Consider the following 12,985-nt stretch of genomic DNA (forward strand, 5'->3'; position numbering starts at 1 on the left):
GCTGGACGAACTTGTTAGTCACAGTAGGTACAGATAATACCATTACTCACTCTGCCTACATAGTTAATATCTATAATATATTCATTTATATTATACTATTTTTCCTTTCTCCTCTTTTTTTAGATGGCCTTAAGGGTCTATTTAAACCTGATTTGACTTTACATTTACTTTACTTTACTGTTTTTTGCTTGATCGCAGCCTGATTCTCCCTACTCTAATGCCGTGTACACACGACCGGACTTTTCGACAGCAAAGGTCCGACGGAACGAATCCGCCAGACAATTTGATCATGTGTGGGCTTCATCAGACCTTTGCTGTCGAAAAATCAGACGGACTTTGGAAATAGAACATGTATTAAATATTTCCAACGGACTCGAGTCCAGTCGAAAAATTCATTTGTCGATATGCTAGTCCGATGGACAAACATCGACGCAAGGGCAGCTATTGGCTACTGGCTGTGAACTTCGTTATTCTAGTCCGGTCGTACGTCATCACGTATGAATCAGTCGGACTTTGGTGTGATCGTGTGGAGGCAAGTCCGTTTCGTCGGAACTCCGTCGGAACCCTGTTGAAAGTCCATCAAAAAGTCCTCCGAAGTTCAGTCCGTGGAAAGTCCGATCCTGTGTACAAGGCATAACAGTCATGTATATGGATCTGACTGAAAAGGGGGTAAATATAATCTCAAATATATATCGGCCTTTGAATCAATTGTTTAAAGTCATACCACCCCCCCCTTTCATTCCCATATTCTCTGCATCATCCTTCTATGGCTCTTTAGCTAATAATATGAATAATGGAGCTTGATAAATGGCATCTTTGAGCCAGTAAATATTTCCTAATTTTAGCATATATAGACTATATTCTTTGTTTTTGGATGCTCGCAAGGTCTTTCTGGCTTTACTGACTGGTGTTATTATACTAATTATACTAATTGTTTTAGCTGGCTCCTATGAATATCCAGAATATTTACAATATTAGTGGATGTGAATTTTTAAATTTTATTGGGTGAGACTATCTTTCACGGACCCCTTTCTTTGCAAGGTATCTTCTTTTGTGTGCCATACATGTCGTTCAGATGCGATGATGATCCATTTTTAATACATGTGTTATTACTTTACGAAGTCTTAGCTATGTGTTTTATTCTAGATAGTGAGACCTGTTTCTCCCCAACAATCCCAGAGTGTGTCCTGATGAAGCTAGACAGCAAAACGCGTTGACACACACGGGCTCACTCTACTATACTATACTATTCTTTTCTGTCATGTATTTTATATATATGCTTTTTTAATTTTTTAAGTCTTATTGTGTACCATGTACTGTTATGAATAAATATTGAAATCATTTTGTTACATTCTCCACTCTTCATTGTGCCCTTAAAGTCTGACCTGTGGGCAACTCCCCCCCCATTTTTTCTTTTATACCAAACCTTCGTACGAATGTGGCCATAGGAGTGTTTTTTCTGTTTTTTCATGGTTCTGTGGAGGTGTAGAAGATTCCATGGAAGATTCTGCGGAGGTGTAGAGGATTCTGTGGAGGTGTGTAGAGGATTTGGTGAATGTGGAGAACAGTGCTCCAGACTGTACTGCTCAGTACTTCAGGACTTCACCCTAATGCTTACAGATATAGCACAAACATTTTTCTATGTTTGTATGTAATTCTGTTTATGATTTTTACTTCTTCTTACCAAATAATCCAAAAAATTTCTTGCCTTTTTTGTAATTGGCTTCCTGTTGTGCTCGCATTTCCGCTTCATATCTGGCTTGTTCAGCTGATCTCTGCCTCTCGAGCTCTTCTCTTCGTTTCTTCAGATTAGCATCATCAGCTTCTCTTCTCCTCTGCCTGTCTCTTTCTAAATCTTCCTCTTGTCTTTTTATTTCTTTTTCCTTCATTGCTTTTTCAAAGGCTTTCTTCCTCTCCAGACTTTCCAGCTCCATCATCTTCTCTCTCCGGTGAACGTAATTAATGACAAACTGTGTGCGGTCATGCATCTCCTTCACTGGATTCCGTGTCTGATGTTCTACCCGAAACTGAGCATCTTTAATGACTTCCTGTAGGAACTTCAGCACTTCCTCGTGTCTTCCTCTGGTTTTAAAGTGGTCTTCTTGGGTGTAATTTTCAAATGCAAAAATCCTTTCTATGCCCATGTCCCTGAATGAGGACTCAACGGTAGTTAAGTTCCCATAGGTCTTGTGGGTGAGAACCACAATGGGATAGATCCCTGGAAGGAGAAGAGAAAGGAATTACATTCAAATATAGAAGAGTTCAAATATTTTCTTGTCCATCCTGATATTGATCAGATGTAAGCAAGGATTCTCAAAACAGAAATGGTTTTCTTGGTTGGTTGCAACCCTAACTACTATGTCCCCAGTCCATTAATATAATAGCAACTTGTTGTCCTAAAAAAGGCTTTGCTGGAAAGTTTAGGAATCTGAGTCTACTGCTCAGAAAATGGAGCGCTGCCATTTTTGAGTTCCATGGTAGAACTTTGCCATGGAACTCCAATATACAGTATGTGTTTGTTATACACTAGGGAGAGTAGTGATTTCACAGAAATTGATTTTGCAGTAACATTTTAGGGTGATCAAATGACACCATGCAAGGTGAAAGTTGCCTAAAAAATTACATCGGAGGAGCTGCTCTAACCAGGAGGAGCCATTCAAAGCCCATGAAAACACTTAAAGTGGTTGTAAAGTCAGAAGTTTTTTTTTTTTAATCTTAATACATTCTATGCATTAAGATAAAACCTTCTGTGTGCAGCAGGCCCCTTAGCCCCCCTCATACTTACCTGAGCACCATCTCAATCCAACAATGTTGTACAAGAGGCTCGGCTGTCTGGGACTCTCCCTCCTCATTGGCTGAGACAGCAGCGGTAGACATTGGCTCCTGCTGCTGTCAATCAAAGCAAGTGAGCCAATCAGGAGAGGGAGGGGGCAGGACTTGGCTGTGGCTCTGTGTCTGAATGGACACACAGAGCTGCGGCTTGGCTCAGGTGCCCCCATAGCAAGCTGATTGCTGTGGGGGCACTTGGCAGGGGGGAGTTGCTAGGAGCTCCGGCGAGGGGCCCGAGAAGAGGAGGACCGGGGATGCTTTGTGCAAAACCATTACAGAGCAGGTAAATATGACTGAAGAGAATTTATAGGTACTTCAGGTGCATGACAGACCATCCATGGGTTAATACTGCAAACTACGGAGAGCCCCAGGTTCCGGGAGACAATTTCAATGAACAGAATAAGACAAGGAGTGAGTTCAAAAAAATGTCTGAGTTTTATTGGGCGGGTATACAGCTTATACTGTAGCAATGACAATGGGACAAACTGCAAAGCTGAGTATGGATCAAATACAAAAACATAAAATGCAAACATAGAGTCTGTTTGCGATGATATTCCCAACACCAAACAAGTTGCTCCTATATATAGGCAACTTCTAGTTCTTCCACCATGAGTGCTCAATGTAAAGGTGGCAACTCGCCAGAGGCTTCAAAATAAGGTGGGTGTGGGGCTCAGAGCACTGCGCTACGAGCCCACCCTGCTGTGTTACAATAGCAAATGAATATTCGCCATTAAAACACTGATCCTCCTCCCAGCCAAACAGGAAGTGAGTCTGAGACCCGTTTCCCAATTGGACGAAAGGACAAGTGTCCCAATTGGCTGCCGAGGAGGAGGGAGAAAACAGAAGCCGTCGTCGCCGTGATGCCCGCGGAGAGCAGGGGAAGCCTCCACCGTGATGACCGTGGAGAGCAGGGAAAGCCGCCAGTGAAGCCCGGGAGAAGTGCTGCCTGCCATAGATGGGGTAGGTGCTCCAGACCCGACCAACCAACCGACCAGACGGGGGGATGGTGGTGGCACTGTTTGCTGCCCCCCCCCCAAAAAAAAATTACCACCGCCACTGATACAGACTCCCGGCAGCCTCCAGGGCCCAGCTCCCTGGGATTGGCCAGGGCTGTTAAAAAAATATTCATACTGCTATTTGCATTGCTCCACACCTATGTTCCAGAGGATTCTACTGCTCTCTGGAATGCAGAGGAAACAATCAAACCAGCAGCAGCTGAAACTCTGAGCAGACCTAACTAATCACATGCAGCTGTACTATTTACAGTGAGCACAACTACATTTACCTAAGGCCCCTTCCACATGGGCGTTCCATTTGTTTAATCAGTTCAGGCATGTTTCTTCAAAGAAAATTGGATCTGTTTAAATCGTTTTTTTCCCACCACCAATGCAAAAATTGACCGTTTGTCCATTTACATCCATTTACATCTGTTTCTCCTTCCGTTTTTTTAAATACGGCTTTCTTCGATTTAAAAAAACAGATGTTAACAGAAGAGAATGTAAACAAATGTCAACGGATGATCATCCTCCTACATCAGCTTGTCCCTTTTTCATCTGTAAATGGATGGATAAGAAACGGACACACAGTATAGATGCCCGGGTGAAAGGGGCTTAACTCAGCCATTACAGACACGCTGCTTCCAGTGAGCCAGCACTAAATTTACCTAATCCCATCACCTATCTAGAAAGGTGCTACACATTTGTAAAAACTTGATAAATATGGTAATTCTTGCCCACAATTTTATTTCAGAAAAAGAAAGTCACAACTTACCAGTCAGATCTCTGGCTGTATGAAGAACGCTCTTCAATTCATTAATTTCCTCGGGGGGAATGATATGCTTCACACTAAACAAAAGGGATGAAGACATTCATTTCTAAAGCTGAATAGACAGTATATACAATTAGGTTAGAGCAAAGGGGCCATACGGTATAGTAAAGCCTTCAAAATCAAACTCCAGGCACCCAGCTAAATACAATGATAAAATACATATATGGAGATGTTTTACCAAAGATTTAAATTTCTGTCCACCCAGTCTTGGTTGCAGTGAGTGAACAATGAAGGAGAAGACCAATGAGTTAATATAATTATCACTTTGTTTTCTCCCCCTGTCAACATGACCTTGGACCGCAGACCAACTTCTGGGCCCTTATATGTTCCTGTCTCCTCCAGTCTGAGCTCTGTTGTACAGGAAGTTCCAGAGTTAAGAACATCCAACTTGCGAACGACTCCTACTTACGAATTTGACGGAACCTTTTCGACGGCGGGCACATTCGACTGACCCTTTTTCAACGGCGGGCACATTCAACGGAACATCGGAAAACTACATATCTGCCGTTCTGCCCATGCTGTTCCGACTTACGAACATATTCGACTTAAAGAGGAGGACCCATTAAAAAAAAATTAAAAAATTAAAGTCAGCAGCTACAAATACTGCAGCTGCTGACTTTTAATTGGACACTTACCTGTCCCAGGGTCCAGAGATGCGGGGATCGAAGTCCCGCTTGTCTCCCCCTCCGTTCGGCAGCACCGGCATTGCAACTGTGGGCGCCGGGCTGTGGCTTCACAGCCTGGCACCCACTGTGCATGCGTGAGTGGCGCCGCGCGCCGTGATTGGCTGCTCCGTCATCTGGGACCTGTAATGGGTCCCAGATGATTGACAAGTGGGAGGGAACAGAGCCGAGTCCTTCCTGTGCCGAGGGGGAGTGATGTCACCAGCCCAGGTACTGGAAGAGGCAGACTACGAGGGACCCCCTAGCAACAGGCATTTAGAGGTAAGTTAAAAAAAAAAGAATTCCATGTAATTTTTAATTTTTTTTTAGGCACAGTCATGCATTTTTTTTGTAGGGTGGAACACCACTTTAAGAACAAACCTACAGTCCCTAGCCCGTTCGTAACTCGAGGACTGCCTGTACAGGGACTGCAAGTGGCTGACACCAAGTCCTATTCAGATACTAAGCCTCCGTTCACACCAGTGAGATTTGTCATGCTCCAAATCGCATGACAAGTCGCACCCCATTGCTGGCAATGGAACCATTCATATTACCATATTACCACGACTAATGTTTCAGTAATTATGAATAAGGTTCTTGCACTACTTTTTACTGATTCCATTGCGACTTGCATTAACTTCTGTTAACCTGTTACCGACCGCTCCACATACATTTACTGCCGGCGGCGGCTCCTGTGTGTAGAATCACGTAGAGTTACGCCATTCTGCTTTACCAGGTCTGGGGCGCCGCCGGCGACCCCCTCCTGTCTTCCTGCAAAGCAGGAACATGGATAGCTGTCTACCTATAGTGTCTCGGAGTCTACTAATTATCATTGCATCTATTTAAGGGTATCCTGGTCCTAACCTGCTCTCATCTTGTGTACCAGATTCAGATTGCTCTCTCTTCCTGTGTGTCTCGCTGTGCTTACATGATATGTCGCTCCCAGTGTCAGTGTCAGTGTACACAGGCATGTGGGGTGTCCTGGTCCTACTCCGTTCTCCCACAGTTCTGTTAAGAGACAATAAATCTCTTGTTCACATTCAAAAAGTGGCTGGCACCCATCATTCCATCTTGTATTACACCCACCATGCCTGGTAACCCACTCTACAAAGAAGAATGTTGGCTATTCCTGGCTCTGGAGGTCACCATTATACCTCTGGTGGTCCGGGACCTTGCTACAGTTAAATAAGTAGTGGTCCAAGCATGAGGTATATAAGGAATGGAATAATAGTTGGCTCACTTTTGGATACCCCAAAAAGTTTTTTGGCATTCACTAAAAACCGCTACTAAAATACTACACAAGTTATTTTATGAAGCCATGCAGTATTTTAGTAGTAATAGTCTGCAAGCATTGTAAATAGCTGACTCTTAAGGAGTGGGTGGCCACCGTGTCCTTAACAACCGATGAGTCATCAGCTGTCAGCGGGTTTCCAGCCGAATGCAAAAAAGAGAGTTGCCGGCAATGAAAAATTAAGAAATAAAATGGCATGGGGTCCCTCCAAATCCTCCAAATCCATACCAGGCCCCTTGGATCTGGCATGGATTTTGACGGGAACTCCCATGCAAATTTATTTTTTTCTAATGGCGTGGGGCCCCCAAAATCTATACCAGACCCTTATTTGAGCATGCAGCGCCCCCCCCCCCGAACCATACCAGGCCACATGCCCTCAATACACGGGGGGGCAAGGGCTCTTCCCGGTGGTTGTTGGGGTCTGCGGGCAGGGGGCTTATCGGAATCTGGAAACCCTCTTTAACGAGGGGGGCCCCAGATCCCACCCTCCCATGTGAATGAATATAGGGTACATTGTACCCCTACCCATTCACCAAAAAAGTGTCAAAAAGTAATAAAAACATGGGGACAGTTTTTGACAATTCCTTTATTAAAAAATAAAAAAACAATGTCCCTCAATGTAAAACCATTGTCCATCCCGACCCGAAAAGGCAAACCGCTGAATGGCTGGCTTGCTGTTTGACAGTTCTTATATAGGTAAGACCTCCCATTGTGACATCACCAACTGGTGCATGCTGAGTCGGTGGCATCACAGGGGGGTGGCGAACACCCACCGAACGCTCTGCGAATTCGGGTGTTTACCAAACTGGGCAGACAGCCGATGTTTGGCCTGAACTCATGCTTGGTGCTGAACCATTCGTCCAACACTAGTCACCACTATTCCCGCTCCCCCTGTGGGCGGGGGGCTTATCGCAATCTGGAAGCCCCTGTTAACAAGGGGGCCCCCTGTTCCCGCCCCCCCAAGTGAATGAGTAGGGGTACATAGTACCCCTACTCATTCACCAAATAAAGACAGTAGGCAGTTTTGGATAAGTCCTTTATTAAAAAAAAACTGAAATAAAAAAATGCCCCTCTGTGTAGATCCTTCGTCTTAACACGATGCCTGCCGCCGCCGGTGCCTCGAAAAAATAAAACTAATCTCAGCTACCGATTCCAGCTCCCACTATCTGACAGCTCCGCTGCCTCCCACCGCTAAATAAACTAAGAGGCGGTGCTACCTGGTGGCATCACCAGGTGGCACCACTCCAATGGTGACGTCACCAACTCGGGAGCTACCATGCTTGGATAAGGGTCTGGTAGAGAGTGATAGGTGACCTGGGAGCCGCACATCAAGTCAAAGCCCGCTGTGTGATAATTGGCAGTCTCAGCCTGGACCCCCGCCAGGCCACACCCCTAATGTGTTTTACAAACGGTGAAAACGCATTGATTCCCCAGCTAATTAAGCCAATAATGCAAGGTATTCAAAAACGATATGTACTTAAATAGTTGCATTGGAGGGCGGGGGGAGACATTGGGGGTCTAATTGACCCCCAATGAGTACATAAAGAATATATATATATATATATATATATATATATATATATATATATATATATATATATATATATATATATATATATGTGTCACGCTGTATTTGCACAGCTGTCTTTCAAACGCATATTTTTATGGAAAAAATACACTTCAATGTACAAAAACCCCCCCAAAAAAACAGAAAAGTTGGTCCAATTTTTTTGTATAACGTGAAAGATGATGTCACACCGAGTGAAGATGTACCTAACATGTTACGCTTTAAAATTGCGTACACTCGTATATATAATGTTTGGGGGGTTCTTCTAAGTAATTTTCTAGCAAAAAAAAACTTGTAAGCAACAAATTAAAAAAAAAAGACCTGGTCTTCAAGTGGTTAATGTCTAGCCAAGAAGTAAAATGTAATTTTGTAGCCGCACAGATGTGCAACAATGATCTTATTTTTTATTATAAGTCAGAGCTTTAAAAGATAAGGAGGAGTCTTTTACCTGTGTACAAAGACGGGGACAATGAAATCTGAGGTTTTTACTAATTTCTCTGATTTAACAATTCTATCAACAAGTCCGAATCCCTTGTTAAAATTCACTTCTTTCTCCAGTGGAAGCAGATTACCTGGAAAGGGAAAGACTCTTAATTACTGACTATGAACAACACTTAATCAAGATGTCTAATCGAAATATTGGAATGAAAGCCAAACTGACCTTGAGATTAAAGCGGTATTAAACCCAAAAATGTATTATATGAGACGTGGCAATTTAATTCCCGGAATGCTTGTGGCGTAGCACTATAGTGGTGAGTCTGTGAGGTGAGGGGGAATGGTGCGGCGGCGATGATTCACACAGTCAGGTGCAATATAAAACGTATATTCAAGTAATACAGCAACAGTTCACAACAAACCCGGTGGGCAAAGGTGTGCACAGCTTACTGCATTAGGGTGTGCTCCCCAAAACTCAAACACACATACATGTGTGTGTATATATACTGTATATATAGTGCCTTGAAAAAGTATTCATACCCCTTGAAATTTTCCTTATTTTATCCTTATTTTGTCTTTTTACAACCAAAAACAAAAATGTATTTTTTTGGGGATTTTATGTGATAGACCAACACAAAGTGGCACATACTTGTGAAGTGGAAGGAAAATGATAAATGGTTTTCAAATTTTTTAACAAATAAATATGTAACGGGAAGGTGGTGGGCGGTAACGCATTTCGGAGCATGAACAGCTCCTTCGTCAGGAGTTGTGCATGCTCAGAAACGAGTTACTGCCCACCACCTTCACCTGCTGTCGCATCAACCGTGTTCTAGAACCTGGCCCGCCTCATCGCATCTTCACCTCCTCGCCAATCCACATCACCAGGGACTCTGACAGCTGCAGGACGGCTCTCTCTCTCCCCCAGACAGACAAGGATTATAGCGATCCGCATTAGGACAAATTATTATATGCCTATGACCTATGACTTACTATCTTGTGTTTTTAATCCCATTGTGCCTGTAATAAATCTTTTAACCACTTCACTTAGAGGTGCCTTTCTCTTTCCTAAATTAGTAAATAGAGTCCACCTGTGTATAATTTAATCTCAGTATAAATACAGCTGTTCTGTGAAGCCCTCAGAGGTTTGTTAGGGAACCTTAATAAACAAACAGCATCATGAAGGCCAAGGAACACACCAGACAGGTCAGGGATAAAGTTGTGGAGAAGTTTAAAGCAGGGTTTGGTTATAAAACATCTCCCCAGCTTTGAACATCTCACAGAGCTCTGTTCAATCCATCATTGGAAAATGGAAGGAGTACGGCACAACTGCAGACCTACCAAGAAATGGCCGTCCACCTACACCGACCGGCCGGGCAAGGAGAGCATTCAGAGAAGCAGCTAAGAGGTCCATGGTAAGTCTGGAGGAGCTACAGAGATCCACAGTTTAGGTGGGAGAATCTGTCCACAGGACAACTATTAGTCGTGCTCTCCACAAATCTGGCCTTTATGGAAGAGTGACAAGAAGAAAGCCATTGTTGAAAGAAAGCCACATGAAGTCCCATTTGCAGTTTTCGAGAAGTTATGTGGGGGACACAGCAAACATGTGGAAGAAGGTGCTCTGGTGAGATGAGACCAAAATTGAATTTTTTTGGCCTAAGCAAAACGCTATGTGTGGCGGAAAACTAACACTGCACATCACCCTGAACACACCATCCCCACTGTGAAACATGGTGGTGACAGCATACTGTTGTCAGAAAGCTTTTCTTCAGCAGGGACAGAGAAGCTGGTCAGAGTTAATGGGAAGATGGATCGAGCCAAATACAGGATAGCCTTAGAAATAAAATCTGTTAGAGTTTGCAAAAGATTTGAGATTGGGGTTGAGGTTCACCTTCCAGCAGGACAACGACCCTAAACATACAGCCAGAGCTACAATGGAATGGTTTAGATAAAAGCATATTCATGTGTTAGAATGGCCCAGTCAAATCCTTTGGAGAATCTATGGCAAGGGGTCATCTCCAAATTCTATACCAGACCCTTTCAGTCAAGAGAGAGTTAAAGGGGGAAACCCACCCAAAAAATGAGAAAAAAAAGCATGGGCTCCCACCTAAACTCCATGCCAGACCCTTGCAGACTGGCTGGGCATAAAAAGGGTTTGGAGGAGCAGGCATCAACCCCACCCCCCTTCTAAACCATACCAGAGTGTTACCTTGCCAGGGAGGTCCCCCCTTAGCAAAGCACCTTGTCCCCATGTTGATGAAGACCAGGGCCTCTTACCCACAACCCTGGTCTGGTGGTTGTGGGAGATCATGGGCAGGGGGCTTATCGGAATCTGGAAGCTCCATTTAACGGCAAGAGTTTGAAGAAGGAGATAAGCAGGTCAGAAAGAGGTCATCTGTAAGTCAGATATACCTGTCAATGAATTCCGAATAATCTCAAACTGATGTCAAACACAAGCCGAATGAACTTGAAATTATACCATATTTGCCCACACAATCCCTTATACTTATAGTTATCTATTAGATTTACATGTTGGATAACTTTTTACAAAATATGGGAGGTCTGAGTGTTGTTTTTAATAACTGAAACACACGTTTGGGAAATGCTGATTGAGATGATGCATTAAATTGTAATTTTGTTAAAGCATACTTTTTACCACAGCTACAAATCTGGATTTTTCTACCAACCCTTTTAGAACTTCACAGAAAACAAACTGGCTGCTATCGATGATCAGACAATTGTCCCCAACTTCAGTTTTTATAAGTTCCCATGTTATACTACAATTCCATGAAAAAAAATGAACTGTTTGATCTATTCACACTCACCGAGCTGAGCAAAGATCTCTCCACTCCCATAGGCATCCAATTTCGGCAAGCCTCGATTATCCACCACCATGATGTTACTTGTGATTGTGTGTGGAATTCTATGTTTTGTAAATCCTCCATCACCTTCATTTGCCTTTGCCCAGTTCTTGTATTCACCATCTTGCCAGACGTATATACAGGTATTAATGAACGATGACTTTCCATGGCCCAGCAACCCGAACAGCTGGATGAGGATTTGGTTGAAGCCCTGGTTGCCGTTTTTAAGTCTATCAAAGCTAAAATTATTAATGACACGTTTGAGCTCCTCCATATCCATGTCTACCTCCTGGAATTATGTCCTTCTTCTGCCTGCGGTGAATAGAAATCTCTATGTTCTTAGTTTTTTTGTCTTTATACGCAGAGCAAAAAACATTCTGCTAATTTTCAACTAAGAGGAATATCTAGAGGAATTATCTTAAGGTTGTTCCTTATTGCCTGATGTCAAAAGTACAAAGATTAAAGTAATTAAAGTTACAGCAATAAGAATACCTCCCAACTGTCCCTGATTTGGAACAAAGTTCCTCTGTCCATCTTTCCTCCTCATTTGTCCCTCATTTTGGTCTGATCTTTAAAGTTGTATATACTGTAAAATAAACGATTTATCTTCCAAAAATTGTTTCACAGTGCTAAACCTTTAATCATATATTTTTATTCCCATTATTTTTTGTTTTCTTACTCTTAATTTCTGCTCCTATTTTTTTTTTTTTAAGAACATTTGGGGTTGATTTACTAAAGTCAAATGGACTTTGCACTTTGCACAGTGCAGTTGCACCCTGCAAGTGCAGTTGCTCCAGAGCTTAGTAAATGAGGTAAGGCTTCACATTGCAAAGAATACCCAATCACGTGCAAGCAAAAATGCATTTCTTTTTTCATTTTCCTCGCACATGATTGGGTATTCTTTTTAAAGTGAAGGTTTACCTCATTTATATGCACAGTCTATTTGCCTTTAGTAAATCAACCCCAGAGTGTCTTGCCAGAGTTTCCCTTAAATTTATTAAATTCATTCATTCACAATTCTGTGTATACATTAGTAAATAAGTTATCTTTTTTTATTAGAAATTTTTAAGTAGATTGTCCACTAAAAAAATCTATGTTTTTTAAGAGATACATTAATAAAGATTTCTAATAGAGGAGGAGGGGGGTGGGGTAGAATATTTGCATTTTAGCCTTATCATCAAACTCCTGCACAGTTGTTTCTTTACATACACCTTGCAAGACGCTGGCCATTTAAAACTTCCTTGCAACCAGATCTTCTATGGTTGCTCTGTGTATGCACTTCTCTAAACACACAACCTCTATGACCAGCCCTTCACAACCACTTCACACACCTGATATTCATTCTTTCACTGAGTGGTGACCGATGATGCATTTAACTGCCTCCTTCCACCTGGAGACTCCACCCCCAGGAGTAATATCTGGTGGGCGGAGTAAAACACATTGGGGCATGGGCTGGCGGGAGTCCAGGCTTAGACTTCCATTTACTATCGTACAGCAGGTTTTTGTGCAGCTCCGG

The 12,985-nt window shown here is 42.8% G+C and overlaps 1 protein-coding gene across 1 annotated transcript; it reads right to left on the reverse strand.

Moving 5' to 3' along the window:
• Positions 1–448: 448 nt before the first annotated feature.
• On the reverse strand, positions 449–11,749 carry LOC141147858 (uncharacterized). The gene is made up of 4 exons (XM_073635025.1): positions 11,434–11,749; positions 8,625–8,748; positions 4,600–4,673; positions 449–2,218 (listed from the first exon to the last, which is right to left on the reverse strand). The coding sequence occupies exons 1-4, from the start codon at positions 11,747–11,749 to the stop codon at positions 1,671–1,673; spliced, it is 1,062 nt and encodes a 353-aa protein (XP_073491126.1). The 3' UTR covers positions 449–1,670.
• Positions 11,750–12,985: the final 1,236 nt, after the last annotated feature.

Source organism: Aquarana catesbeiana, linkage group LG06 (genome assembly GCF_042186555.1).
Source record: "Aquarana catesbeiana isolate 2022-GZ linkage group LG06, ASM4218655v1, whole genome shotgun sequence".
NCBI lineage: Eukaryota > Metazoa > Chordata > Amphibia > Anura > Ranidae > Aquarana > Aquarana catesbeiana.

Bases quoted from the DNA above. Each gene is read 5' to 3' on its own strand.
- LOC141147858 (XM_073635025.1), bottom strand. From the start codon at position 11,749: ATGGATATGGAGGAGCTCAAACGTGTCATTAATAATTTTAGCTTTGAT. The intron at 8,749-11,433 runs GTGAGTGTGAAT...TTCCCTTTCCAG, and splicing joins AGAGATCTTTGCTCAGCTCG to GTAATCTGCTTCCACTGGAG. The intron at 2,219-4,599 runs GTAAGTTGTGAC...TTCTCCTTCCAG, and splicing joins TACAGCCAGAGATCTGACTG to GGATCTATCCCATTGTGGTT.